We start from the raw sequence: 25,966 nt of genomic DNA, 5'->3' as shown, positions 1-25,966 counted from the left end.
GGGGCTGGGGCTCCGTGCTGACCCAGCCCTTCTTGTTTAACTAGTGGGGTAGGGTGTGTGTACTCCCAGCGCTAAAGCAACACTTATCGCTTGTGTACTTTATGGTCAGCATCTCCTCCCTTTTATGATCTGACTTCTTCCTTTTCGCGCATGAATGACTCAGGATGGGAACATTTCAGTTTGCTCTAATTGTGGAAGACTGTTGTGTGATTGTTGCTAGTCAGCATTCAAATAGCACTCAAGTGTTCAAAGTACTCGGGTTGCAATCTGTGATTTGAGGGGAAAACTTGGCAATCTACCTTCCACATATGCAAAATAGACACCAGGGTTTGTATCCAAGCAGCTCAGCTCTCATTATGTTCTGGTACAAGGGTCTCTGTCTGTCTGTCTGCTTGTCTTTTCTCTCTCTTTTCATTTCGTTTTTTTTTTTTGTTATCGGGCCACACCTGGTGGTGCTCAGGGCTGACTCCTGTCTCTGTGCTCAGGGATCACTCCTGGTGGGCTCGAGGGACCATATGGGATGCTGGGGATTAAATTCAGGTGGACTGTGTGCAAGGCAAGCGCTCTGCTTGTTGTACTGTTGCCCAGTCCTCTCTTTCTCCTCTCTCTTCTCCTCATTTTTCCCACACTCAGCAGTGCTGGGGTCTATGGAGCACCCCAAAGATTGAGCGTGGGTTTCCCTCATGTGAAGCATTTACTCAACCCATTGAACTATGTCTCCAACCCAACACAGGGTTTTTTTTCCCAAAGAGACCAAGGAATAACAGGTCGCTACATTATGGTCATTTGTTTTATTACTGTGCTGAATTACTCACCACTGCACTGGTCTGCTCTATCTGAATCATGGGACAGGATGGTGGACCTTCCTCAGGAAGGGTGGACGGAGGGAACAGATATATATCACTGACTGTATTGCTGTGAAAGCTGTTTAGAGTTTAGTGTCTAAGGGTGAGCTTCTGACCCTTGAGGCACGCTATAATCCTTTGTTAGGTCAAAGTATAAACTTCTTTGTACTGCTAAATGTGCACTATGGACTCCTGATGCAATTTTCGTAGATTTTCCTGCCTGGGCTTCTTGAAGAAGCCATAGTCTGCTGCAAAGATATTGTATGAGGTGATTCAATAAAATAAAATTTTTAAAAAAGGTATTGTATGAGATACACAGTGGATACCCTCAGATAAACAGGTGGTAGGGTTACTCCCCAGAACCAGAGGCGGCTCCTTTGTGTGTTAGCTTGGGTATAGTGTAGTGTCAAACTCATGGGTTGAACTTTTTCTAATGGCCTTGGATACCTGCTTGGGTGACAGGGTCTACATTTTTCTATCTTGGCCAAGGGAGGGTTGCTTGGTTTTTCAGTTTGAGATGATGAACTCAAGTACGTAGTGAATTGCCCTTTTTCTTCTGGTGGTAGCTTTCCTTTATTCCTAAGTTAGGCAGTTTCTGACCCTACAGCAGGAAGTAGAACTAAGGGAGCCCAGCCTCTTTTTTCAGTTTGTTTTTTTGAAGGGCCTCACACAGCAGTGCTCTGGGGCTATTCCTGGCTCTGCTCAGCAGTGACCCCTGGTGGTGCTTGGGGAAGCAGATGTAGTGCCCATTTTTAAATCCGGGTGGGTTGCATGCAAGGCAAATCCTTTATCTCCTATACTGTCTCTCTGGCCCCAGGAGCCCGGCACTGAGCTGAAGTCCCCTTGAGTCCCCTGTGGTCTTTTCTAAAATGAACCCTGAACTTCACATCTTGCGTGTTGGGAGCCGCTTTCTTAAGTGTTCTGCTCACCTCTGCCTGTGAAGGGTCAGGCATGGAAGGTAGCTCGGACTAGTCTTTGCCTAGTGATTTTTTTTCCCATCTCCTATTTTGTATCAGTAAGCCCTTGCCCCAGATCTACAGTCTAGACTCCGAGGGTGCTGGTGGGGGCAATCTGAAATGTGCTTTATTACCCCTCATAAAAGGGGTAATACTAATGTGACTTGGTCAGGTTTGTTCCGTTCTGTGCTTTCCAGCCCCCGCAGATGTGGTGCTCCAGTGTGCGTGGGAAGCTGCTCTTTAGGCAAGACAGTTTCTTTGGAGAGCTTTATTTTTAGATTTCCCCACTCCGCCTATCCTGTGCTAGATCCCTCCCTGCCGGGGCAGGGGGAGTGGGGCATTAACTCCGCACTGAAAGACTGAACACCCTTCCTGGTCCTGAAAAAGAATGACGAGGTGGGAGGGTCCTGGATTTCGCCGAAAGGAGGGGGGGAGCCTCAGTTTATATAATCTGCTCTTCCCCTGAATCCAGATCGCACAGGCACCGTTTTTGATAGCCATATCTCTTAAACTTTTGTTGCCCCTGCTGACCACATTGCCAAACTATGTTTCAGGGAAAAGAAGTAGTTCCTTCTGAGGTTAGTAACGTATTGTGTGAAAAATCAGTGATTCGGTAAGTTGGGCAAATGCAGTGTGAAAGGTAAATTGTTTCTGTATGGGCAGCACCATGCATTGCTCACAAATACTCCTGACTCAGTGCAGCACAGAGGCCATTCGTGGAGGTCCAGGGGGGACCATATGGGGTCCTGGGGATCAAACCCATGTTGGTCCACTGCGAGGTTAGCACCCTGCTATACTCACTCTCAGGCTCAAAAGAGAAAGGAACTTACTGTGATCACTCTCCTGGAGTAGACCGTAATGTGGGGGAGCTTATTTGGAGAAGCTTGTTTGAACATCTAGGTTGTACTTATGTGTATTTCTGCTGTTGCTTATTACTGATATTTTAAAATTTTATTGAATCGCTGCGAGATAGTTACAGGCTTTATGTTTGGGTTACAATTATACAATGATCAAACACCCATCCATCCACCAGTGCATATTCCCCACCACCAGTATCCCCGGAATACTCCCCCTTTCCCGCCCTCCTTCTCTCTCCATGGCAGACAATATTCCCCATACTCTCTCTCTACTTTTGGGCATTATGGCTTGCAACACAGACACTGAGAGGTCATCATGTTTGATCCATTATCTACTTTCAGCACACATCTCCCATCCCTACTGATTCCTCCAGCCATCATTTTCTTAGTGATCCCTTCTCTATTCCATCTGCCTTCTCCCCTCCACTCATGAGGCAGGCCTTGCGCTATGGAGCAGTCTTTCTGACCCTTGTATCTACTGTCTTTGGGTGTCAGCCTCATGTGATGTTATTTTATAGTCTACAAACGAGTGCAGCCCTTCTGTGTCTGTCCCTCTCTTTCTGACTCATTTCACTTTGCATGATATTCTCCATGTCTATCCACTTATAAGCAAATTTCATGACTTCGTCTCTCCAAAGAACTGCAGTCTTCCATTGTGTAGATGTACCAAAGTTCCTTTAACCAGTCATCTGTTCTAGGGCACTCGGTTTGTTTCCAGATCTTGGCTATTGTGAACAGTGCTGCAATGAATATATAGGTACAAATGTCATTTCTACTGTGCTGTTTTGCATCCTCGGGATATATTCCCAGAAGTGGTATTGTGGGGTCAGATGGAAGCTCATTTTCTATGTTTTTAAGGCGTGTTCATATTGTTTTCCAGAAGGGTGGACCAGTCAGCATTCCCACCAACAGTGAAAGAGTGTCCCTTTTCCCCTACATCCACACCAGCATTGGTTGAGTTTGTTCTTTTGAATGTGTGCCAGTCTCTATTGTATGAGATGATATCTCATTGTTGTTTTGATTTCCATCTCCCTGATGACTGTGATGTGTAGCACTTTTTTGTGTGCCTTTTGGCCCTGTGTATGTATTTTTTGAGGAAACTTCTGTTCATTTCTTCTCCCCATTTTTTGATGGGGTTGGAGGATTTTTCTTGTACAATTTTACTAGTGTCTTGTATATCCTGAATATTAATCCCTTATCAGATGGGTATTGGGTAAATATTCTTTCCTATTCTGTGGGCTCTTTCTGTATTTTGGTCACTGTTTCTTTTGAAGTGCAGAAACTTCTCTTTTTTTAATTTTTAAAATTTCATTGAATCACCGTGAGATAGTTGCAAGCTTTCATGTTTGGGTTACAATCTCACAATGATCAAACACCCATCCCTCCACCAGTGCACGAAATCTACCACCAATATTCCCGGTATACCCCGCCTTTTCCACTCTCCCTCTTCCTCTAAGGCAGACAATATTCCCCATACTCTCTCTATTTCGGTATTATAGCTTGCAACACAGACACTGAGAGGTCATCATGTTTGGTCCGTTAGCTACTTTCGGCATGTGTCTCCCATCCCAACTGGTTCCTCTAGCCATAAAGTGCAGAAACTTCTTAATGTGATGTAGTAGTCCATGTGTTTATGTTTGCTTCCACTTGCGTGGTCAGTGGCGTTTCATCCTTAAAGATGCTTTTAGCTTCAATGTCATGGAGAGTTCCGTCTACATTTACTTCTATGTACCTTATGGATTCATGTCTGATATTAAGGTCTTTAATCCACTTTGATCTGAATTTTCGGCATTAGATAGAGGTCAGAGTTCATTTTTTTGCTGGTAGCTATCCAGTTTTCCCAGCACCACTTGTTGAAAAGGCTTTCCTTGTTCCACTTCACATTTCTTGCTCCTTTGTCAAATATTGAGTGGTCATATATTTCAGGGTCTGTGACAGGATATTCAACTCTGTTCCATTGGTCTGCAGGTCCGTTTCTAGCCTGATACCATGCAGTTTTAATTACTACTGCTTTGTAGTAGAGTTTGAATTTGGGGAAAGTGATGCCACCCATCTTCTTTTTCCCAAGGATTGCTTTAACTATTCGTTGGGGGTTTATTGTTCCGTATGAATTTCAGGAGTGTTTTGTCTATTTCTTTGAAAAATGTCATGGGTATCCTGATAGGGACCACATTAAATTTGTATAGTGCTTTGGGCAGTATTACCATTTTGATAATGTTAATCCTAACTATCCATGACAGAGATGTTTCTCCATTTCCTAGTGCCCTCTTATATTTTTTGAAGAAGTGTTTTGTAATTTTCCTTGTATAGGTCCTTCACCTCTTTGGTTAAGTTGATTCCAAGGTGCTTGATTTTCTGATGTACTATTGTGAATGGGATTGTTTTTTAAATGTCTCTTTCTTCTTTTTCGTTATTTTGTATATAAGAAAACCATCAACTGGGGCTGGAGCGATAGTATAGCAGGTAGGCACTTGCCTTGCATGCAGCTGATCTGGGTTCGATCCCCAGCATCCCATATGGTCCCCTGAGCACTGCCAGGTGTAATTCCTGAGTGCAAAGCCAGGATTAACCCCTCTGCATTGCTGGGTGTGACCCCAAAAGCAAAAAAGTAAAATAAACGAAAGCCAGGGACTTTTGGCTGTTGATTTTGTAGACTGCCACTTTATTATACCAAACTATTGTTTCTAGGACTCAATAAAGACTCTTTTCAATAGAGTCTTTAGGGTTTTCTAAGTATAGTATCATATCTTCTGCAAATAGTGATAGCTTGACCTCTTTCTTTTGTATCTGTATGTCCTTGATATCTTTTTCTTGCCTAACTGCTATGGCCTGTACTTCCAGTACTGTATTGGATAGGAGTGGCGAGAGCGGGCAGCCTTGTCTTGTGCCCAATCTTAAAGGGAAGGCTTTTAGTTTTTCCTCATTGAGATGCTTGCCATGGGCTTGCAGTAAATGACTTTGACGATATTGCGGAATGTTCCTTTGATGCCCATTTTGCTGAGGGTTTTCATCATAAACGGGTGCTGGATCTTGTCAAATGCTTTCTCTGCATCTATTGATATGATCATATGGTTTTCTCTTTTCTTTTGTTGATATGATGGCTTATGTTGATTGATTTCAGAATGTTAAACCGTCCTTGCATCCCTGTGATGTATCCTACTTGGTCATGGTGTATGATCTTTTTGATGAGTCGTTAGATTCTGTTAGCTAATACTGTGTTGAGGATCTTAGCATCTGTGTTCGTCAGGGATATCGGACTGTAATTCTCTTTCGCTGTGGTGTCTCTTTCTGCTTTTGGTATCAGGGTGATATTTGCTTCATAGAAACTGGAAGTGTTTCTGATAATTTCATTTTTCTAGAAAAGCTTAAAGTGGATGGGAGTAAGTCCTCTTTAAAGATTTGGAAGAATTCACTAGTGAATCCATCTGGGCCAGGACTTTTGTGCTTGGGGAGACTTTATTATTACCATTTCAATTTCCTTGATGGTGATAGATATGTTCAGGTATTCCAGGTCTTCTTGGTTCAGCCTTGGGAGGCTATAGGAATCCAGGAATTTATCCATTTCCTCGAGGTTTTCTTGTTTCATGGCATAAAGCTTCTCAAAGTAATCCCTGAGGATCATCTGAATTTCTGTCATTTCTGTTGTGATGTCCCCCTTTTCATTTCTGATTCAGTTTATTAGCGTATTCTCTCTCTCCCTTTCTTTGTGAGTCTTGCTAAAGGTTTATGGATCTTGTTTATTTTCTCGCAGAACCAGCTTTTGGTTTCATTGATCTTTTGGATTGTTTTTGGGTTTCCATCTCATTAATTTCTGCTCTGAGTTTTATTATTTCCTTTCTTCTCTTTGGATTGGGGTCCTTTTGTTGGTCATTCTCTAAGCTCTTAAGCTGTGAGTTTAGGTTTCTTATATGGGCTCTCTTTTCCTTCCCAAGGAATGCTTGTAGAGCTATAAACTTTCCTCTTTACACTGCTTTTGTTGCTTATTATTAATTGATTGATTCAGGGACGAGTCCTCGCTGTGCTCAGGCTATTCCTGGCTCTGTGCTCAGGCAGGGATGTGCTGTGCTAGTTGTCAAACAAGGTCAGTGCCATAACCCTTGTAGATCCATCTCTTTGACTAGCTGCTACTTTGTTTTTTTTGGACCACACTCTGTAATAAACCCTGTGCTCAGGATTTATTCCTGGGTCTGTGCTCAGGGATCATTCATCATTTCTAACAGGACTTGAGGAGCCATATGTGGTACTGGAGAATGAACCCAGGTTAGCTATATGCAAGGCAAGTGTGTTAACCTCTGTATTATCTGTCTGGCTCCAAGCTGCTACTTCTTTTTGCTTTTTGGGTCACACTCGGCTATGCCGTGGGTTATTCCTGGCTCTGCACTCAGGAATTACTCCCTGAGGTGCTCAAGGGGCTATATTGGATGCTGGGGACTGAACCTGGATTGGCTGTGTGCAAGGCAAATGCCCTCCCCGCTGAACTGTCATTCCAGCCCTATGCTGCTATTTCTTAAATCACTTCTCTTGCAGTAGGAAAGAAAGTGTGAATCTGCTTTTTAGTACAGTGGTGTGATTCTAAGCAAAGGAGGAGCAGAAGCCCAGCAATCTTAAGGATCACTGTCACTGTCACTGTCATCCCATTGTTCATCAATTTGCTCGAGCGGGCACCAGTAACGTCTCCATTGTGAGACTTGTTACTGTTTTTGGCATATTGAATATGCCTCAGGTAGCTTGACCGGCTCTGCCATGTGGGCAGGATACTCTCAGTAGTTTGCCAGCCTCTCTGAGAGGCATGGAGGAATTGAACCTGGGTTGGCCACATGCAAGTCAGACACCCTGCCTGCTGTGCTATCGCTCCAGGCCATCTTAAGGATCACAGTCACACTCACAGTCATCCCATTGCTCATCAATTTGTTTGAGCGGGCACCAGTAACGTCTCCATTGTGAGACTTGCAGTTACAGTTTTTGGCATATCGAATATGCCACGGGTAGCTTGCTAGGCTCTGCCTTGCGGGCGCGATACTCTCGGTGTATCTCGGGGTGGAGGAATCAAACACAGTCTGCCACATGCAAGGTGAGCGCCTTAGCGTTGTGCTATCACTCCAGCCCATCTTAAGGGTAAATCATGAAATTCATTAATAGGTTCACCAATGATTTGTCATTGGTCTCACCTCTTCATCACATATGTTTCCATGAATTGCCCACATTTTTGGGTTTGTTTGTTTTGGGCCACACCTAGTGGTGCTTGGGGTTTCCTCCTGGCTCTGCACTCAGGAATCACTCCTGTTGGCCTCTGGAGATCATATGGGATGCCAGGGGTTGAACCTGGGTCAGCTGTATGCAAGGCTAGTTCCTGACTCTCTGAACTCTCTCTCTAGTCCCTAGTCTTTGGTTTTTCTATTGACCATTCCTCAGTATCATTCATCAGCTCTGCCTCCGAAAGTGTCAGTGCCATTTATTTTCACAAATTTAAATCCTGTTGTTTTACAGATTACTATTTCTCTACTAGAGACTATTTTGCTTCCTATGATCCCCCAGGAAATTATTGGGGAGTGGGGCACAGATATAACTTTCATAAATTGGAAGTCATGACCTGAGATTAGAGCCAACTATTGCCACAGAACAGGGACGGGAGGTAGACATAGGAAGGAAACAAGGTCAGAAGGGGGCTAAAATCAGGAAAATTTTGAGAAACACTGATAGAGATAACACTGCTGATCTCTTTTTTGAGATTCAGACCTGACTTGCTGGATATGCACATGAAACTGTTTTGCCAAGGCCTTGAACATGTAGTGTATTCAAAATGGACTCCCCCACCTTCCCTCCTCACTTTTTAAATCCAAGTTAATTGCATCACCATCTCATGTGGATGAGGAATTAGATTTGTTCTGTCACCCAAGGCAGATCTTAGCTCAATATAAGGAAGAAAGAGTTAATGATTAAATTGTCTGAAAATGGAATGGATTGCTTCCAGAGACTGAATTTCATCTTCTGTCTCTGAAAGTGTTACAGAAGAGGCTGGTCAACTGTTTGCCAGGGATATTTACTGCAGGGGGATTGAGACTAAAGAAAAAATCTGGAGGGCCAGAGAGAAAGTACATGCATAAGGCATTTGTGTTGCACATCACTTACCTTGGGTTGAACTCCAGCATCACATATGGTTCCCCAAGAACCACCATGAGTAACCCCTGAGAACAGAGCCAGGAGTAGCCTCTTAGTGCTTCCAGGAGAACCCCAGTCCTCTCCCCCTAAAAGAAACCATCTGGGCATGACCTGCCTAAAGATATTCAATAGTTCCCACAGTGCTGTCAGGATCAAGCGGAATGGACTTTTGGAGAACATCAAGACCTTTGTTAAAGTTGCTTGAAAATACTTTCAATGAAGCTATGAAGCATACGCTATTGTTCTCAATTCTTACATGAGAAAGTTGAGGTTCTAGTAGACACTAAGAAATTCTACAACTAGAATTTCCACCTGGTTGATGCATGCATGGCTCTTTCAATATTTTCCAAAGTTGCTGATAAGAATCAGGTGGCAGGGCTGGTGAGATGACTTGAAGGACTGGAGCCTGTGTTTTGCATGTGGAAGGTCCAGATTTAATTCCCAGCACCACATGGTCTCCCAAGTACCACTGGAAGTTGTCCCTGAACCACCAGAAGGTATGGCTTCAAAACTAAAGAACCCAGCTGGTATACTAGGAAAATCCAGATTTCCATACTTTTCTATTGATTTGGACTCAACAGGTTTTGGGGAAATGTATTTAACAAGCCATCAGAATGCTTAGGAATAATCTTTTGGGTGTCATTTAGGGTTTCACTTGAACAACTAAACCTTATGTTTACTTAAGCCCCTGCCACGTAGAAAGCACTGAAGCACAGGGCTAGCAATTTGGGCACAGTTGCGGAGGTTGGGGGTGATGTTCATACATATGGGGCTGAATACTCCTTGAGTGGTTCGCTACCTTCATAGTTTCTCTCTCAAGCCCATGACTTTGAAGTGATCTAAGAAGAACAGCTAGCTCCTTTCCCTGTTCTTCCCTTTAAGGCGTGCCAGGGCCGCCTGACTCACTGCTGGCTACTCTTGTTTCTCTGACACTGACCATCTTGTGTCTAATTGAGGACTCAACTTTCAGCTTTTAGAATACTCTGAAGAAACTGATGGAAAATTTTAACAATCTTACTAATCCATGGCTGATTTGTGACTGCTGCTTTATTGCTTTTCTGTTCAGCCTTTAGATGAATCAGACAAGGGGTTTGCTGCTTAGTTTTCAAATAGTTTGTGTCCTTTTAGTTATATTTTATGACTGCCTCAACTTGGGCTCCTATAACAAATCCTCACAGATCAGGCCCACCCCCCTAACAGACATTTTTCACACTGCTGGAGACTGAGAAATCGAAAATGTAGTTGCTGTAGTAATTAAACAGCATGGTATTGGGCAAGAAACAGACCTGCAGACCAATGGAACAGAGTTGATTATTTTGTCACAGACTCTCACATATATGACCACTTAATCTTTGACAAAGGATCAAGAAATGTGAAAAAATCATCTTCAATAAGTGGTGCTGGGAAAACTCGATAGCTACCTGCAAAAAAAATAAAAAACACCGACTGTCTAATGCCAAGCACAAAAGTCAGATCAAAGTGGAGTAAAGACCTCAATATCAGACATGAATCCATAAAATACATGGAAGAAAATATAGGCAGAACCTCCATGACATTCTAGCTAAAAGCATCTTTAAGGATGAAACACCACTGACAAAGCAAGTGGAAACAAATATAAACAAATAGGACTACATCAAACTAAAGAGTTTCTGCACTTCAAGAGAAACAGTGAAAAAAATACAGAAAGAGCCCCAAAAATGGGAAAGAATATTTACCCAATACCCATCTGATAAGGGATTAATATCCAGGATATACAAGATGCTATTAGAATTGTACAAGAAAAAAAAACCTCCAACCCCATCAGAAATGGGGAGAAGAAATGAACAGAAGCTTCCTCAAAAAAGAAATACACATGGCCAAAGGCATATGAAAAATGCTCCATATCGCATTTTTTGGAGATACAGATCAAAACCAACAATGAAATATCATCTCACACCACAGAGACTGGCACACATTCAAAAGAAAAGAAGCAACCAGTGCTGGCTTGGATGTGGAGGAAAGGGGACACTCCTTCACTGTTGGTGGGAATGCCCACTGATCCAGCCTTTCTGGAAAACAATTTGGACATTCCTTCAAAACCTAGAAATTGAGCTTCAATCTGACCCCACAGTATCAGTTCTAGGAATATATCCCGAGGATGCAAAAAAGCTTAGTAGAAATGACATTTGTACCTATATGTTCATTGCAGCACTCTTCACAATAGCCAGAATCTGGAAACAACCTGAATGCCCGCAAACAGACAACTGGTTAAAGAAACTTTGGTACATCTACACAATGGAATACTATGAAGCTGTTAGGAGAGATGAAGTCATGGAATTTGCTTATAAGTAGATAGACATGGAGAGTATCATGCTAAGTGAAATGAGTTAAAAAGAGAGGGACAGACATAGAAGGAGTGCACTCATTTGTGGAGTATAAAATAATATACCATGAGACTTTCACCCACAGACAGTAGACACCATGGTCAGGAAGATTGCTCCATAGTTGGAATCCTGCCTCATGAGTGGGGGGAGATGGCAGCTGGAATAGAGAAGGGATCACTAAGCCAATGATGGTTGGAGGGATAGTTCAGGATGGGAAATATGAGCTGAAAGTAAATAAAGGACCAAATGTGATAGCCTCTGAGTATCTATATTGAAACCCTAATGCCCAAAAGTAGAGAGAGTATGGGGAAAATTGTCTGCCAGGCAGGCAGGGGGAGGGTGGGAAAGGGGAGATTGGTGGTGGGGAATGTGTATTGGTAGAGGGATGGGTGTTTGAACATTGTATGATTGTAACTCAAACATGAAAGTTTGTAACTGTATCTCACGGTGATTCAATAAAATAATATTTAAAAAAGAAAATGTAGGTGCTGAGAGGTTTGGTTTCTGATGAGGGATCCCTTCCAGCTGCCTTCTTGCTGTTTATGTGGTATTTCCAGGTCCACAGGAGAGAGGAAGGAGATGGAGTTTGAGGTGAAGGTGGAAGGTCTGTTTTCTTTTTCTTGAATGAAGGCTTCTTGCAGCATGACCTCATCTAAACCTAAGTCAGAAGGCCCGCTTCCACATTCCATCACCTTAGGACTTGAACTTATGAATTTGGGTAGGATTCATACATATACATTCAGCCTATTGCGCTGACGAAAGGAAGAGCACTGTATCTTACTGTTTGTTTTTTTTCCTCCTTTGGGTTTTTTTAGGTCACACCAGCAGTGCTCAGGGCTTACTCCTGGAGGTGCTTGTGGAGGGTCAGATATAGTACCAGGGATTTGAAATGGAGCTGGCCACATGCAAGGCAAATGCTTGCCTGCTATACTGTCTCTCTGGTCTGAGCACTGTGTCTTAGACCTTAACCACTTGAAAACTGTGAGAGACAGTCATTTGGGTGTAACTGAGATGGTGTCTTGTGTACACCCAGCCCCCAACCCAGCCTGTTATCTTTAACCTTTCTCAATCATAAGACATGGCCTCAGTCCTCAGAGAGTGATGCAATAGGAAAGAGTGAAATAGCAGGAAATAGACCATATGAGAAAGGGCACAGCTAGGTACATAGGAGTTTGGAAGAAGGAAGTTGATAGAGTGCAAGGTTTACCGAAATGGGTGACATTTGGGATGGGTTCCAAAGGAGCTGCTGGCCACACAGGGGACAGACAAAGCTTCCCACTAGACAGATGGTCAGGGCCACAGCACACTAGCTAGATTAGTTCAAGCTGGTTGAATTCAGGGGAAGCAGCCACTTACTTGCCATTGAGGCGGTAGTACTGAAGTGCTCTTATTTACTTTGCTTTTCGAAACTTGCTTGTCCAGTTTCCTAACTCCTTGCTGTTTTCTTTGCATTCCTGTTTAGAGGAGGCTATGGTAGCTGGGCCAGATTATTTTTCCTTTTTGAGGATTTTTTAAAAATTTAATTTAATTTTTAAAATTATTTTATATTTTTTATAATTTATTTTTAATTAGTGAATCACCGTGAGGGTACAGTTACAGATTTATAAATTTAAAAAAAATTAAAATTTTTTTGAGGGTACAGTTACAGATTTATACACTTTTGTGCTCATGTTTCCTCATATGAAGTTTGAGAACCCATCCCTTCACCAGTGCCCATTCCCCACCACAAATAAACCCAGCATCCCTCCCACCCTCCCCAATCCCATCTCCCCCCACCCCACCCTGCCACTGTGGCAGGGTATTCATTTTGTTCTCTCTCTCTAATTAGGTGTTGTGGTTTGCAATAAAGGTGTTGAGTGGCCACTGTGTTCAGTCTCTAGTCTACATTCAGCACGCATCACCCTTCCCCCGCATGGCCTCTGACCACATTTTACTTGGTATTCCCTTCTCTATCTGAGTTGAGTTGCCCTCTCCCCAGAATGTGAGGCCAGCCTCCAAGCCATGGAGTCAACCTCCTAGTACTTATTTCTACTATTCTTGGGTGTTAGTCTCCCACTCTGTTATTCTATATTCCACAGATGAGTGCAATCTTTCTATGTCTGTCTCTCTCTTTCTGACTCATTTCACTTAGCATGATACTTTCCATGCTGATCCACTTATATGCAAAATTCATGACCTCCTTTTTTCTAACAGCTGCATAGTATTCCATTGTATAGATGTACCAAAGTTTCTTCAACCAGTCATCTGTTCTAGGGTACTCAGTTTTTTTTCCAGATTCTGGCTATTGTAAACAGTGCTGTGATGAACATATAAATGCAGATGTCATTTCGACTATACTTTTTTTGCTTCTCTGGGATATATTCCCAGCAGTGGTATTGCTGGGTCAAATGGGAGCTCAATTTCTAATGAAAAATTTAACTTGATTTTTATAAAGATGTTCATCCCTCTTGGGGAGCCCAGCAAGCTACCGAGAGTATCGAGCCCGCACGGCAGAGCCTGGCAAGCTACCCATGCGTATTGGATATGCCAAAAACAGTAACAATAAGTCTCTCAATGAGAGACGTTACTGGTGCCCGCTCGAACAAATCGATGAGCAACAGGATGACAGTGACAGTGACAAAGATGTTCACAATAATTGATTACATTCAATATTCCAACACCAAATTGAAAATCGTTGTATTACCCTGGAGCAACTAAGCCCTTGTATAGAGTATGAGATGGCTTGCTACTGCATGCATTTGCAGCTGCAGCCTCCAGGAATTCTAAGATTTTAAATAGGGTGATACAACTAGAATTAAATTTTTAACCGGATGGTGACTATGGGGTCCGGTGGCATGTCTCCAGCGTGTTGCTCTCTTCCTCTTTCGAGGTTTATTTGTGAGACTCTGGATCATGGGTGTTAATGAGCTTAATGGCATCGAGGAGGTCACCCATTCCCGACTCCGTGTGAGCCTGGGCATTTCGGTCATAAGCCCCGAATACCTGGGTCTTTCAGCAGATTCCCTCATGGGTGAGGCTCATCCGAACCTCTGGAGATTGGCTGTGAGGGCCAGATTGTTAATGAATACTTTGGATCTCTGAAACCCAAACATCACAACTTAGGATCTGAACTGCAAAGACTTTTTTGGACACATCAGGTAGTGCTCAGGATTTACTTCTGGCAGGGCTCAGGGAGACCATAAGCAATGCTGGGATCCAACTTTGGTTGGCTTCATGCAAGGCAAGTGCCCTGCTTATTGTGCTCTACCTGTTGGACTATCTTTTTGGACCCTGAAGTGCAAAGACTTTTTCCTGGTGATCTGTTTTCTTTGAGCTGAATATATTCCTGCTTTCCTAGCTGGCAGTGAGGTCCCAGCTAAAAGGAAGATTAGGCAAAATCCCCAAAAGCACTTGCATCAGTCATCCCTGGGGGCATTGTGTGCCCCTTTGAGAGGGTGCTATTTGTAAGGTTACCACTTACCCATGATCTTTTAAGATACCAAACAATGTGGCTGCTTAGGAAGACAGACAGTAGTGACATTTAAAGGTGCTGAGTTGAAAATAATGGGAAGATGAAAACTAAGCTGCTGAGCTGAAATTCATATAGGAATCCCAGCCTGCAGATACTAGGAAGCGAATAATCACTTTTTGTACTGGTGTGACTTGGCTCTGGTAGGCCGCTTTTTTGCCCACTTTCATATACAACACTTGCCCTGGGACTCACTCTGTTTCAGTAAATCAATATTTTTCTGGCTTGGCCATAAAGTTAGGAAAGTTGAAGGAAAACCCAGTATTTTGCTCTCCTTTGCTTCACAGAGGACCATAACCAAAGAGGAACACATTAAAGGTTAACAAATATTCTTTTTTATTGCCAGTGCTGGAATCAAACCCAGGATAAGGCAAGCTGAGCTCCATTCCCGTCCTGACCAATATTTTGTAGACCTGTAGACCATTCACTGTGATCTTACACAGTGGATGGTCATAGTTCCATAAAGCTTTGTTCTATCCTGACTGAAAATTTCCCTCCAGCTTGACCAGTCTTTAACTTGCGCCCTCCAAAACTTGTTTTTATCCACACCCAGAAAGAATATGGGTGGCTGGCAGCTTCTTGCCTTTCCAATATCTTGTCTTTATACTCATACAATGGATTGGTGGAACCCAGGTGAATAATTACAGTCTTCCATTTGGTGTTCGGAGACAAATGTATATTACTTTCTTTTTCCCCTCCTAACTTCTGTTTTTGAGTCAGAGGCTTAGAAGGATTATATCTGTGTTACTTGGGTCTTGCATGTGTAGGATTTTGTTCCCAGTCTTATTTCAAATGGATGATATCTGCCTTGCCCTGATTTTCTCTAGTGCTCACCCTAAAGATGAAGGGGACATGACTGGAGGATATAGATAAGGGTGTTTACTTCATCTTCCCTTACTAGGCCTAATATGAGGCATTAATAACAAGGCTCATTCCCATCACTTCACTGGAGTTCCAGGCTATTCCTAAGTGAGTTTGGTACTGTTAAGTGACCACAATTCAGCATGATTCTTTTTTAAAAAAATTTTAAGTTTTTTTTTATTTTTTATTGACTCACCATGTGGAAAGTTACAAAGCTTTCAGGCTTAAGTGTCAGTTACACAATGCTCAAACACCCATCCCTTCACCAGTGCACATATTCCACCACCAAGAACCACAGCAAACCTCCCTCTCAAACCCCCAGCCCGTCTCCCCAGCCCTCCACCTCGCCTGTGTAGCAATTCAGCATGATTCTTAAGATCTTAGGAAGTCAATCACTGTCACTGTCACCCCGTTCCTCATCGATTTGCTCGAGCGGGCACCAGTAATGTGTCTCTCCATTGTGAGACTTGTTACTGTTTTTGGCATATCGAATATGCCATGGGTAGCTTGCCAGTCTCTGCCGTGCGGGCTCGATACTCTCAGTAGTTTGCCGGGCTTTCCAAGAGGGGCGAAGGAATCGAACCTGGGTCGGCAGTGTGCAAGGCAAGCGCCCTACCCGCTGTGCTATCACTAAGGAAGTCAGTAGCTTTTCAAAATTTATTAAGGTCTAATTTACATACTTCTTTTTCTTGGAGTGGGGGTGAATAATACTTGGCTGTACTCATGGTTTTCTTATGGATCTGTGGTCCAGAAGAGAGCACTCCTGGCCAGGACTTTATGTGGTGCTGGGGATTAAATCTTGGTTGGCTGTGTGCAGGGCAAGTAAGTGTCTTCCCGGATGTACTATCTCTCTGGGCTCCATGCTTTGGTTGTTGTGTTCTTACCTAAAATATGTCAGTTGAAAGGTTGGCTTTCCTACCAGCTCCTGTTGTCTTTTACTGGATTACTTGCCACATGTAAGCTCAGCCTGGTGTTGATGGGGGAAAAACACGGAAATGAGAACCTGTTCCAGAAGGTCAACTACATGAATGCATGTTGTCCTCAGGCAGGCCTGGGCCTACCACTCTCCTGAAGTGTTTGTGTCTTACTTAGCCAAATGAGGGGATGAGGGTACATTGCTGACCCTAACATATACCTAGGGCTGCATGCCTCCCAGCCTTTCTCATACCACTCCCTCACGCCTAAGGACCTCCCCCTATCTCTACCTCTAGATGTCTTGAACATTCATTGATACTCAGGTAAAAAATAATTCTTGCTCACAGATTTCCCCAACTTGATGTGATCTGTGCTCCCTCTGAATTATTTTAGGTCTTGGTTTGTCCTGCCATTGTTCGTCTCATTAAACATGCTCGGTCAGATAGTATTGTCTACAAGGCCACAGGCTGATTTTACTTTTGCATCTTCTCTCTACTGAACACAGTATCCCCCCAATAAAGTAAATTCAGTAAGTATTTAATGAAACAAAGGTGTCTTCTTTTGGAGGGGAGGTTGGCCCACACTAGGTGCTGAGGGGTGGCTCTCTACTCAGGAGTGATTCCTGGTGCTTCTTAGCGGACCATATGAAATATCAAGGATTCAGACTGGGTTCTCAAACTGGGACTGGTGCATTGCAAAGCAAATATCTTAACTCCTATAGTGTCTGTCCAACCCATAATATATCAAGTGAACAGTTAGCTCCTCTCTCTGTCTCTGTCTCTCTGTCTCTCTGTCTCTCTCTTTCTCTTGTAACACCTGTCCGTGCTCAGGGCCAACTTCTGGGTCTGCTCTCAGGAATCACTCCTTGGCAGGCTCAGGGAAACATAGAGGGTGCCAGGGAGGGATCAACCCGGTTCTGCCGTTTGAAAGGTAAATGCCCTACCAGCTGTACTACCGCTCTGCTCCTCCTTCTCTGTTTCTTGCTCTGTTTTTAAAATTAATATGACTGACTTCATGAAGTTTTCCTGAGATTTATGAGTCCTGATCTGAGAGTTGCCCACGCAACAGCTCTTGATGAGATACTGGGCATTGTTGAGCATGCTTTTTTATCAGCCTTGGGGACATTTTCTAGCTCCTAACTCAACAAAATTTCAACTGACAAAAAATAGAATTTATTTGGGGCTGGAGCAATAGCACGCGGCCAACCTGGGTTTAATTCCCAGCATCCCATATGGTCCCCTGAGCACCGCCAGGGGTGATTCCTGAGCGAAGAGCCAGGAGTGATCCCTGTGCATTGCCGGGTGTGACCCAAAAAGCAAAAAAAAAAAAGTATTTATTTATAGAAAAAAACATTGATCATCATGAATTTGGAATACATAAAAATCGTAACAAAGTAATTTGGTATGTTTAGCCTGGTGTAAAATATCAAGGGAAGACCCACACTCACTAAATATTGGTGCAAGAGTTGTCTTTATTATATGTGAAGTGGGATGAGATATCTGAGATATCTTCTTTGGCGCCAGTGTTCTTAAAACTTTTTTGCCTTTTTTCCACTTGCAAATGAGTATATAAAGAATATGTGGTATATGTATGTATACACACACATGCAAAAACACATACACACGTGCAATGCTCTTTGTTGTCGAAAAACATAAGATGAACTTATGTTTTTCGACAACATCAATAGAATTAGAGGGTGTTGTGTTAAGTGAAATGTCAGCAGAAGAAAGACAAATACCAGCGGATCTCCCTCATATGTGGTATATAAAGAAACAAAGCCAGGGAGTAGACAGTGGTCAATGAACACAAAGACTGAGCACATATTGCGTTTTCCAAGGGGGTAGGGAATTTGCTGGAAGGTCCTGGGGAAACTGGAAGAGGAATATTTGCTTTTCGTGGTGGGTATGATGTGGTAGCGTTGTGGCCTTAAATCATATAAGCTTTATATTATTGTAAACCCTGTTGCCTTCATTAAAAATTATAATAAAAACAAATATACTGCTGTCTATAAGCTAAATGATAGCTAAACATCTATTTTGTTGGTCCATAGTCTTCAGACAAAATTCAGATGGTCTTGGAAATTATTGGGAAATTCCTTGTTTTTCAGGTAACTTGGAACCAAACCTGTTCCTCATCTGAGTAAATGACTCAAACTCGGTGTTTTCTATATAAATTTCCCCACGGGAATATGAATATTCTGAATTGACTTACAATTTTAGGAAAATGTAAGGAATGTGTGGCTTTATGGTTAAAAAGCAAAAAAATGAAGCATTTGTCATTCTCAACCTGCAGTGATAACTGTTGATGTAAAAAACTCCTGCCAGGGGTGCCCCGGGGTAGAGCCGTGGCGGCTCTCCCCATCGGCCGTGCCCAGATTTTTGGGGGTCCGTCTGGGGCCGCTCGCCCAGCCAGGACAACCCAGGCCATGGGGCAGACAAAAGAGGAAACAGGGCCAAGCTGGTTGATTGATCAGTTGCCCTTTACTCCATTCTCTCCACGGGCCTGTTCCAATCTCTCTGAGCCCCGCCCCCCCATCTTCCTCTCTAGCTCTTCACTCTTCCATCCTGGCTCTCAGGATTCTGCTCCTTCTTCACTGGTCTCTCCCCTTCCGTATCTCTCTCCACCTTGCCCTCTAGGCTACACACAGTCGGGTAGCAAAATCAACATAAGAAAGCCCTTCCTGAGGGCCCAAGGGTTCAAAGGAATCACCACCTAGGGGCATTCCAAAGTCCTTCCTGACTGCCAGCAGGCAAAATACCTAGTCAGGTGTTTTTCTGCTTTCCTCAGTCCAAAAACTCCATCAACATCTTAATACCAGTTATTTTTGTATGGACACAGTAAGAGATACATTCAGGCTAGTAGGGCAGCTCTCCTGACAACATCTTGCCACAGACTCAGACTACAGTGCTCAGACCAGATTAATCATTCCTAGCAGATTCAAATCTAATTATTACTTTTTGGATCATGAGAGCATTTGTCCATGACCAAGCTCTTAACTTACAGTTAAGCATTAGGCACTTTGGCCAGGCCCATCTTATTCCAGGGTAGCATAACTCACCCCTTGCCCTGGGTCTGTCCTGTTCCTTATCGGGACCCTGCTTTAGGGGTGCTAGGAAGTAAGGGCAGCTGAGGCTTAGGTAGAAAGAACAGACACCCAGGAGGAAACTACCATGCAGAGTCAAATGACTCCCAGGTTACAAAAGCATAGCATTTGCTACAGTCTTCCTGTGTCCATACAAAAGGACTTGGCTCTGAATAAGCTATGCAAAGGACTCAAGGAGAAGAGAAAAACAATATTTACAAGTCAACAGAACACAAAGAAAGAAGTTACAAATAAACACAGAGGAATGGGAGCACTGTGATGGGAGTAACCTAATAAACCAAAACTACCTGAGGCTATGTTATCCTACATCTCCCCCTTTTTACAAAAACACAAAATTTGAAAATGAGGAACAATTCCAAATCACAACACAATTTCGAATCACAATACAGTCTTATTAGTTGTACTGAAATTTCAGTCCATAAACCCAGGACCCAGAGCAGTGCCTATAGTAAAGCGTCCAATTGTCCTGCACTGTCCAGGGGTGATGAGTCACCAAAGATAAGAGTCATTTAGTCCTGTTCTGAAGAAATGAAGAGTCTGGATCAAACCTGAAGAGCTGTTCCTGTAACAGCATCTGTAGTGGTTGCAGCAATGAGTCTCAGGGGAGCAGCTATTAGGAGTCCAATAAATTTCAGGAAGCACTGGATCAGCCGGGGAGCACTGGAACAGGAGCATCACAACTTCTGGCAGGAGAACTTCAGCAGAGGAATGCAGCCTTTCTCTGGTCAGGTTCCTCGGCAGCCAGAGATGTGCAACCTAGCTTATGTTTGAAAAAAAACACTTTTTTAAACAAAGTTATCAGAGGCTTTGACAGTTGGGGTTTGGTCTCCATGCCTGTGGGTAGAAAGAGACAGGGACGCTCCAATACAAATAGATTCTCTAGAGAGAAATGAGAAGGTGTTCCTGTTCAATGCCATTCCTTTCTCCTTCAGGAACCTGTGAATTCCAAGGAAAGGGTAAAAGTAAAGTATTGTTAATTCAGAATATGGAGGCCTGGCGTTCTTGTTAACCTTTATTTGCGTTTATTTTGTTTTTATTCAGTTTGTCTTTCATGCATTTCAATACTGTAAGGTATCAAACTCACCTCAGAGATTATCTAGAAACATGTATTTCTTTTTGAAATATTTCCTTGGTGGGGGCAGGCATTGAGCAATAGCCAGTGTTTCTTGGGAGATGGAAACGCTGTCAGAGATCGACTTGTGATCAGTCATATGCAAGGCAAGCACCTGAACCCGTGTACTCTGTAGCTGGCCCAGCATTTACTACAGTCTTCCTGTGTCCATACAAAATGACTTGGCTCTGAATAAACTATGCAAAGGACTTAGTCTTAAATCTTAAGTGCTGGTTCTTGGGAGATGGTTCAGTGGGCTGAGTGCATGCTCTTCATTCATGAGGCCCCTCTTCCTTCTCCATTATCTCACGGTTCCTTAGCACTGGGCTGAGATTAGCCCCTAGCGCCAAAGTAAAATAGCTCTTATATGTTTAAAATATTGTTAATAATTGGATTCCTAACAAACAAAAAGTATGCTATTGCCAGAGGTCACGTAGGATACTTTTGTGTGAAAATGTATATGGGGTTGCCCCTTTTGTATTATTATTGTTGTTGTTTTGGGCTGGAGCTATAGCACTGCGGCTGGGCTTTTGTCTTTCACTCAGCCAACCTGTGTTCCATTCCTCCGCCCCTCTCGGAGAGCCCAGCAAGCTACCGAGAGTATCAAGCCCGCGCGGCAGAGCCTGGCCAGCTACCCGTGCGTATTGGATATGCCAAAAACAGTAGCAATAAGTCTCTCGATGAGAGACGTTACTGGTGCCCGCTCGAACAAATCGATGAGCAATGGGATGACAGTTGTTGTCGTTGTTGTTGTTGTTGTTATTATTATTATTATTATTATTATTATTTTGCTTTTTGGGTCATACCTGGCGATGCACAAGAGTTACTCCTGGCTTTACTCAAGAATTACTGCATTACTGCTGCAATGCTCAGGGACCATATGGAATGGTGGGAATTGAACCTAGGTCGCCTGTGTGCAAGGCAAACACCCTACCAGCTGTACTATTGCTCCAGCCCTCTTTTTAAAACTTTAATCAGTGATCCTTCTAATCTTCTGTGACTTTACCCTAATCTCTTAATCCATTTTAACATCTTCCTTCCCCAAACTAATTTGCGTTTAATCCAAGTTCTCTTGATTTTCTTGCTACATTTGTTTTCGACTTTGAAGTGCGTAATGATATTTCGTTTTTCTCATTATCACTTAGATTAAGATCTTTGCTGTGTGTGTTTTAGGAGAAAAATGCCTTACTTGCTTTAGGAAATAGTGTTGTTTTTTAATGCAGTGCAAACAGATTCAGATTTGATTCTGTTGTACAGAGCTGGGAATAAACCTTGTTAGCTGACTTCTTCCTGAGTCTCCTGGTCTTTGCTTCTCTCTGTACTGTTTTAATTGTCCAAATTGGAGGAAATAAAGGGATTTTTGTCAGAGTTTGGGTATTTTCATTCTTAAATATCCTGGCACTGATTACTTAATGATTCTATTTCAAGAAGCTTAAAAGTAGATGAATATTTCACTTGCCACACATTCTTCTGTATTCTTTGTTTCATTTGATAATGTGGGGAAATACTGTGTTTTACTTTGTAGTTTACAGCTGAGCCACAAACTACCATCTTGCAGGCGGAAGTTTAAGTCTTGGTACTAGTTCTGGGAAATCCACTGGGCTGTGAGTGTAAAGGTGTATACAGAGAATATGAAGGCCGTTTGAATCTAAATTGGAAGTGAAAAAAATAACTATAAACTTTTTACTAAGGAAAGATCCAGTGGATGAGAACAATTGAGACTTTAATGCAGGAGAGTTTGTTCTCCAAGAAGGGAGCACTTGTGTAAAGAGCCAGCTTCACCAATGGCAGAGTCAAACATGCATTCTGTTTTTTACTTTTCTCTTTTGAGGCTATACCCAACAGTGCTCCGGGGTCATTCCTGGCAGTGCTCTGGGGGGCTGTGTGTGGTACTGGGGTTCGAACTGGGGTTGGCTGAATGCAGGGTGAATACTTTACCCATTGTACTATCTTTCCAGCTCCATGAGTGGATTCTCAAAAATTGTAGTTTGGTTTAAATTTGCCTCCAGCTGTTCCCCCTACACACACTATTCCATTTTTTTTTTTTAACTGGGGCAAAATCCTGTCAGCTTAGAATTTTTTTTTTTAATTTATTTATTTTTAATTAGAGAATCACCGTGAGGGTACAGTTACAGATTTATACACTTTTGTGCTTATACTTCCCTCATACAAAGTTTGGAACCCATCCCTTCACCAGTGCCCATTCTCCACCACCCGTAAACCCAGTGTCCCTCCCACCCTCCCCAATCCCATCTCCCCCCCACCCCACCCTGCCACTGTGGCAAGGCATTCCCTTCTGTTTTCTCTCTCTAATTAGCTGTTGTGGTTTGCAATAAAGGTGTTGAGTGGCCGCTGTGCTCAGTCTCTAGCCCTCATTCAGCCCGCAACTCCCTTCCCCCACATGGCCTTCGACTACAATGTAGTTGGTGATCGCTTCTCTGAGTTGCCCTTTCCCCGGAACGTGAGGCCAGCCTCGAAGCCATGGAGTCAACCTCCTGGTACTTATTTCTACAGTTCTTGGGTGTTAGTCTCCCACTCTGTTATTCTATATACCATAGATGAGTGCAATCTTTCTATGTCTGTCTCTCTCTTTCTGACTCATTTCACTCAGCATGAAACTTTTCATGCCCATCCACTTGACTACAAAATTCTTGACCTCCTTTTTTCTAACAGCTGCATAGTATTCCATTGTATAGATGTACCAAAGTTTCCTCAACCAGTCATCCGTTCTGGGGCATTCGGGTTTTTTCCAGATTCTGGCTATTGTAAACAGTGCTGCGATGAACATACATGTGCAGATGTTGTTTCGATTGTACTTTTTTGCCTCTCTGGGATATATTCCCAGCAGTGGTATTGCTGGGTCAAATGGGAATTCAATATCTAATTTTTTGAGAGTCGTCCAAATTGTTTTCCAGAAGGGCTGAACCAGTCGGCATTCCCACCAGCAGTGAAGAAGGGTCCCTTTCTCCCCACATCCTCTCCAACAGCGGTTGCTTTTGTTCTTTTGGATGTGTGCTAGTCTCTGTGGTGTGAGGTGGTATCTCAAAGTTGTTTTGATCTGCATCTCTCTGATGATTCACACTATTCCATTATCTATGACGTTGGATTAATGTTATTTCCCTACTCTCAAGTCTTCAGGGGCTTCTACAATTTGCCCCAGACCTTTATTTCCACCTGTACTTCGTATTACTCCCAGTTACAATCACGTTTGTCTCATTCCACAATCCTGAAAGGCATTGCCCCACATTTTGGTTACTTTATTCTCTTATTTTACAAGGAGGTCCTTCATAGCACCTGGTTTCTGACTCATCTTGGTTAGGCATATAACCCAAGTCAGAGTATTCTTCTCTGAACCTCTTCCTCCCCCTATGTAGGGAGAAAGTTACTGAATGAGGAGATATGTTTTTATAGGGTCCCTTCAGCTTGATTATTGCATATATCAGTACTAGCCTGAGTCTTGTTTAGGGGCTGGAGAAATAGTATTGGGGTTATAGCACTTGCCTTGCACAAGACTGACCTGGGTTTGATCCCTGGAGTACTGTGAGGTGTGCACCAACCCCTTTTTGCTCTGCCCCCCAATAAAATGCTTTATTTTTGTTGGCTATAGCGGCTTACTTTTGTGTACCTAGAGCACTCACCATTTATAATTTGGGGTTGTTAACATTTGAGGGGAAGAGATAGTACAGGGGATAGGGCTCTTGTCTTGTATATGGCCAACACAAGTTCAATCTCTGGCATCCCATCTGGTTCCCTGAGCCCTGCCCAAAACCAGGTTCTCTGCAGTGGCTGCTAGGAGTGATTCCTGAGTATTGCCCTTGAACAACAAAAAAAAATTGTCTTTGATCCTTACCCAGCTGTGCTTAGGGCTTACCCCTGACGCTGCCTCAGGGATCACTTTTGGTGGGGCACAGGGAACGATGTCTGGTGAAGGAGATAGAACCCACGTCATTTACATGTGGAGCAAGATGTCCACTGTACTATCTCTCCAGCTCCAACCTATGTCTGGGCAATCTTGAGCCATTTTTTGGAAGTGTGTAAACTGAAAAAGCTCATCAGTAGAATGAACTTGTTCACTAGGCTGTGGTTGGGGGTTGGGGAAGGGAACTCTTCTGCTTTGGCCCTTCCATCCAGAACCTGGGAGGAAAAGGGATTCATGCCAATGTGTCCCCTTGTTGGGAGAATGGGTTTTTTCATTTTTTTTTCTGTTTTTAAGACCATACCTGGAGGTGCTCAGGGGCTACTCCTTGCTGGATGCTTAGGCACCATGCTCACACCTGGGACTCCTGCATGTGAAGAGTTTTCTCTAGCCCTTTGAGCCATTTCCCCATCCCTGACCCATGTTTCTTGGTAAAGGCGTTACATATTTATATCAGAACCAAGAGAAGGAGAGTTTGGGGAATTCCTTCTGATCTGCTGTGAGGTCACGGGATCTCTACTATTTGGGTTAGCCTCCTGCAGTCTTTTCCAAGTATCATTCCCCTGGCATTTAGGGGTGGGTGGGGCAATCACTTCATTTCTCACTGTGTATTTCAGGGCTCTGTTTGATTATGACCGCACTCGGGACAGCTGTCTGCCAAGCCAGGGACTCAGCTTCTCCTACGGTGACATCTTGCATGTCATTAATGCCTCTGATGATGAATGGTGGCAGGCAAGACTGGTGACCCCACATGGAGAAAGTGAGCAAATTGGTGTGATCCCCAGTAAGAAGAGGTGAGTTGTTACAATCCTGAAATGGTTTTTTCTATCCTCTTCCTGGAATTGATTCCTTTTGGAGAGAGAGTAGGTACTTAGGACATGGTTTTGAGTCAATGATTCCCCAAGTGGCTACTGCGCCTGCTGCACTCCAAGGCTGAGACCATGTATTGGCAGTAACAGGACTTCTCTCTGATTCTAAAACAGGGTGGAAAAGAAAGAGAGAGCTCGATTGAAAACTGTGAAGTTCCATGCCAGGACGGGGATGATTGAGTCTAACAGGGTAAGTGGGGATCGCTAAGAAAGGTAGCCAATCTCTGGAGAGAAATAAGGAATTTGGACTTTGTCTGATGGATACGAGAACTGGGGAACACACGGGACGTCTCTTTTTCAGGGGTCTGACTGTCAAAGTAGAATACTGACTATTTGTCAGAAAGCATAGGTAGGATGCTCAAACTTCATGGCCAGTCTGTACTTCTTTGCCTCCTGGTAACTGGCTCTTGAAAATGTGTTGGACCTTCTGGGAGGCTGATCTTGTCAGGTCCCACAAAACTACTTCTTAGTGTCTCCCTGCTCACAACCCTGTTGGAGCTGTC

The 25,966-nt window shown here is 43.3% G+C and overlaps 1 protein-coding gene across 4 annotated transcripts in view; it reads left to right on the top strand.

Annotated features, from left to right (window-relative positions):
* Nucleotides 1-25,966, top strand: part of DLG3 (discs large MAGUK scaffold protein 3) — a 77,057-nt gene that overhangs the window by 39,429 nt on the left and 11,662 nt on the right. For all 4 annotated transcript variants that reach the window (XM_012934325.2, XM_055120252.1, XM_004615758.2 and 1 more), the window contains 2 exons: nt 25,212-25,388; nt 25,578-25,653. In XM_012934325.2, the coding sequence (XP_012789779.1) occupies nt 25,212-25,388; nt 25,578-25,653 (253 nt within the window). The remainder of the gene's footprint in view (nt 1-25,211; nt 25,389-25,577; nt 25,654-25,966) is intronic.

Source organism: Sorex araneus, chromosome X (genome assembly GCF_027595985.1).
Source record: "Sorex araneus isolate mSorAra2 chromosome X, mSorAra2.pri, whole genome shotgun sequence".
Classification (NCBI taxonomy): domain Eukaryota; kingdom Metazoa; phylum Chordata; class Mammalia; order Eulipotyphla; family Soricidae; genus Sorex; species Sorex araneus.
Note: the sequence above shows the minus strand (reverse complement) of the source record. Positions and strands in the feature narration are given on the sequence as shown.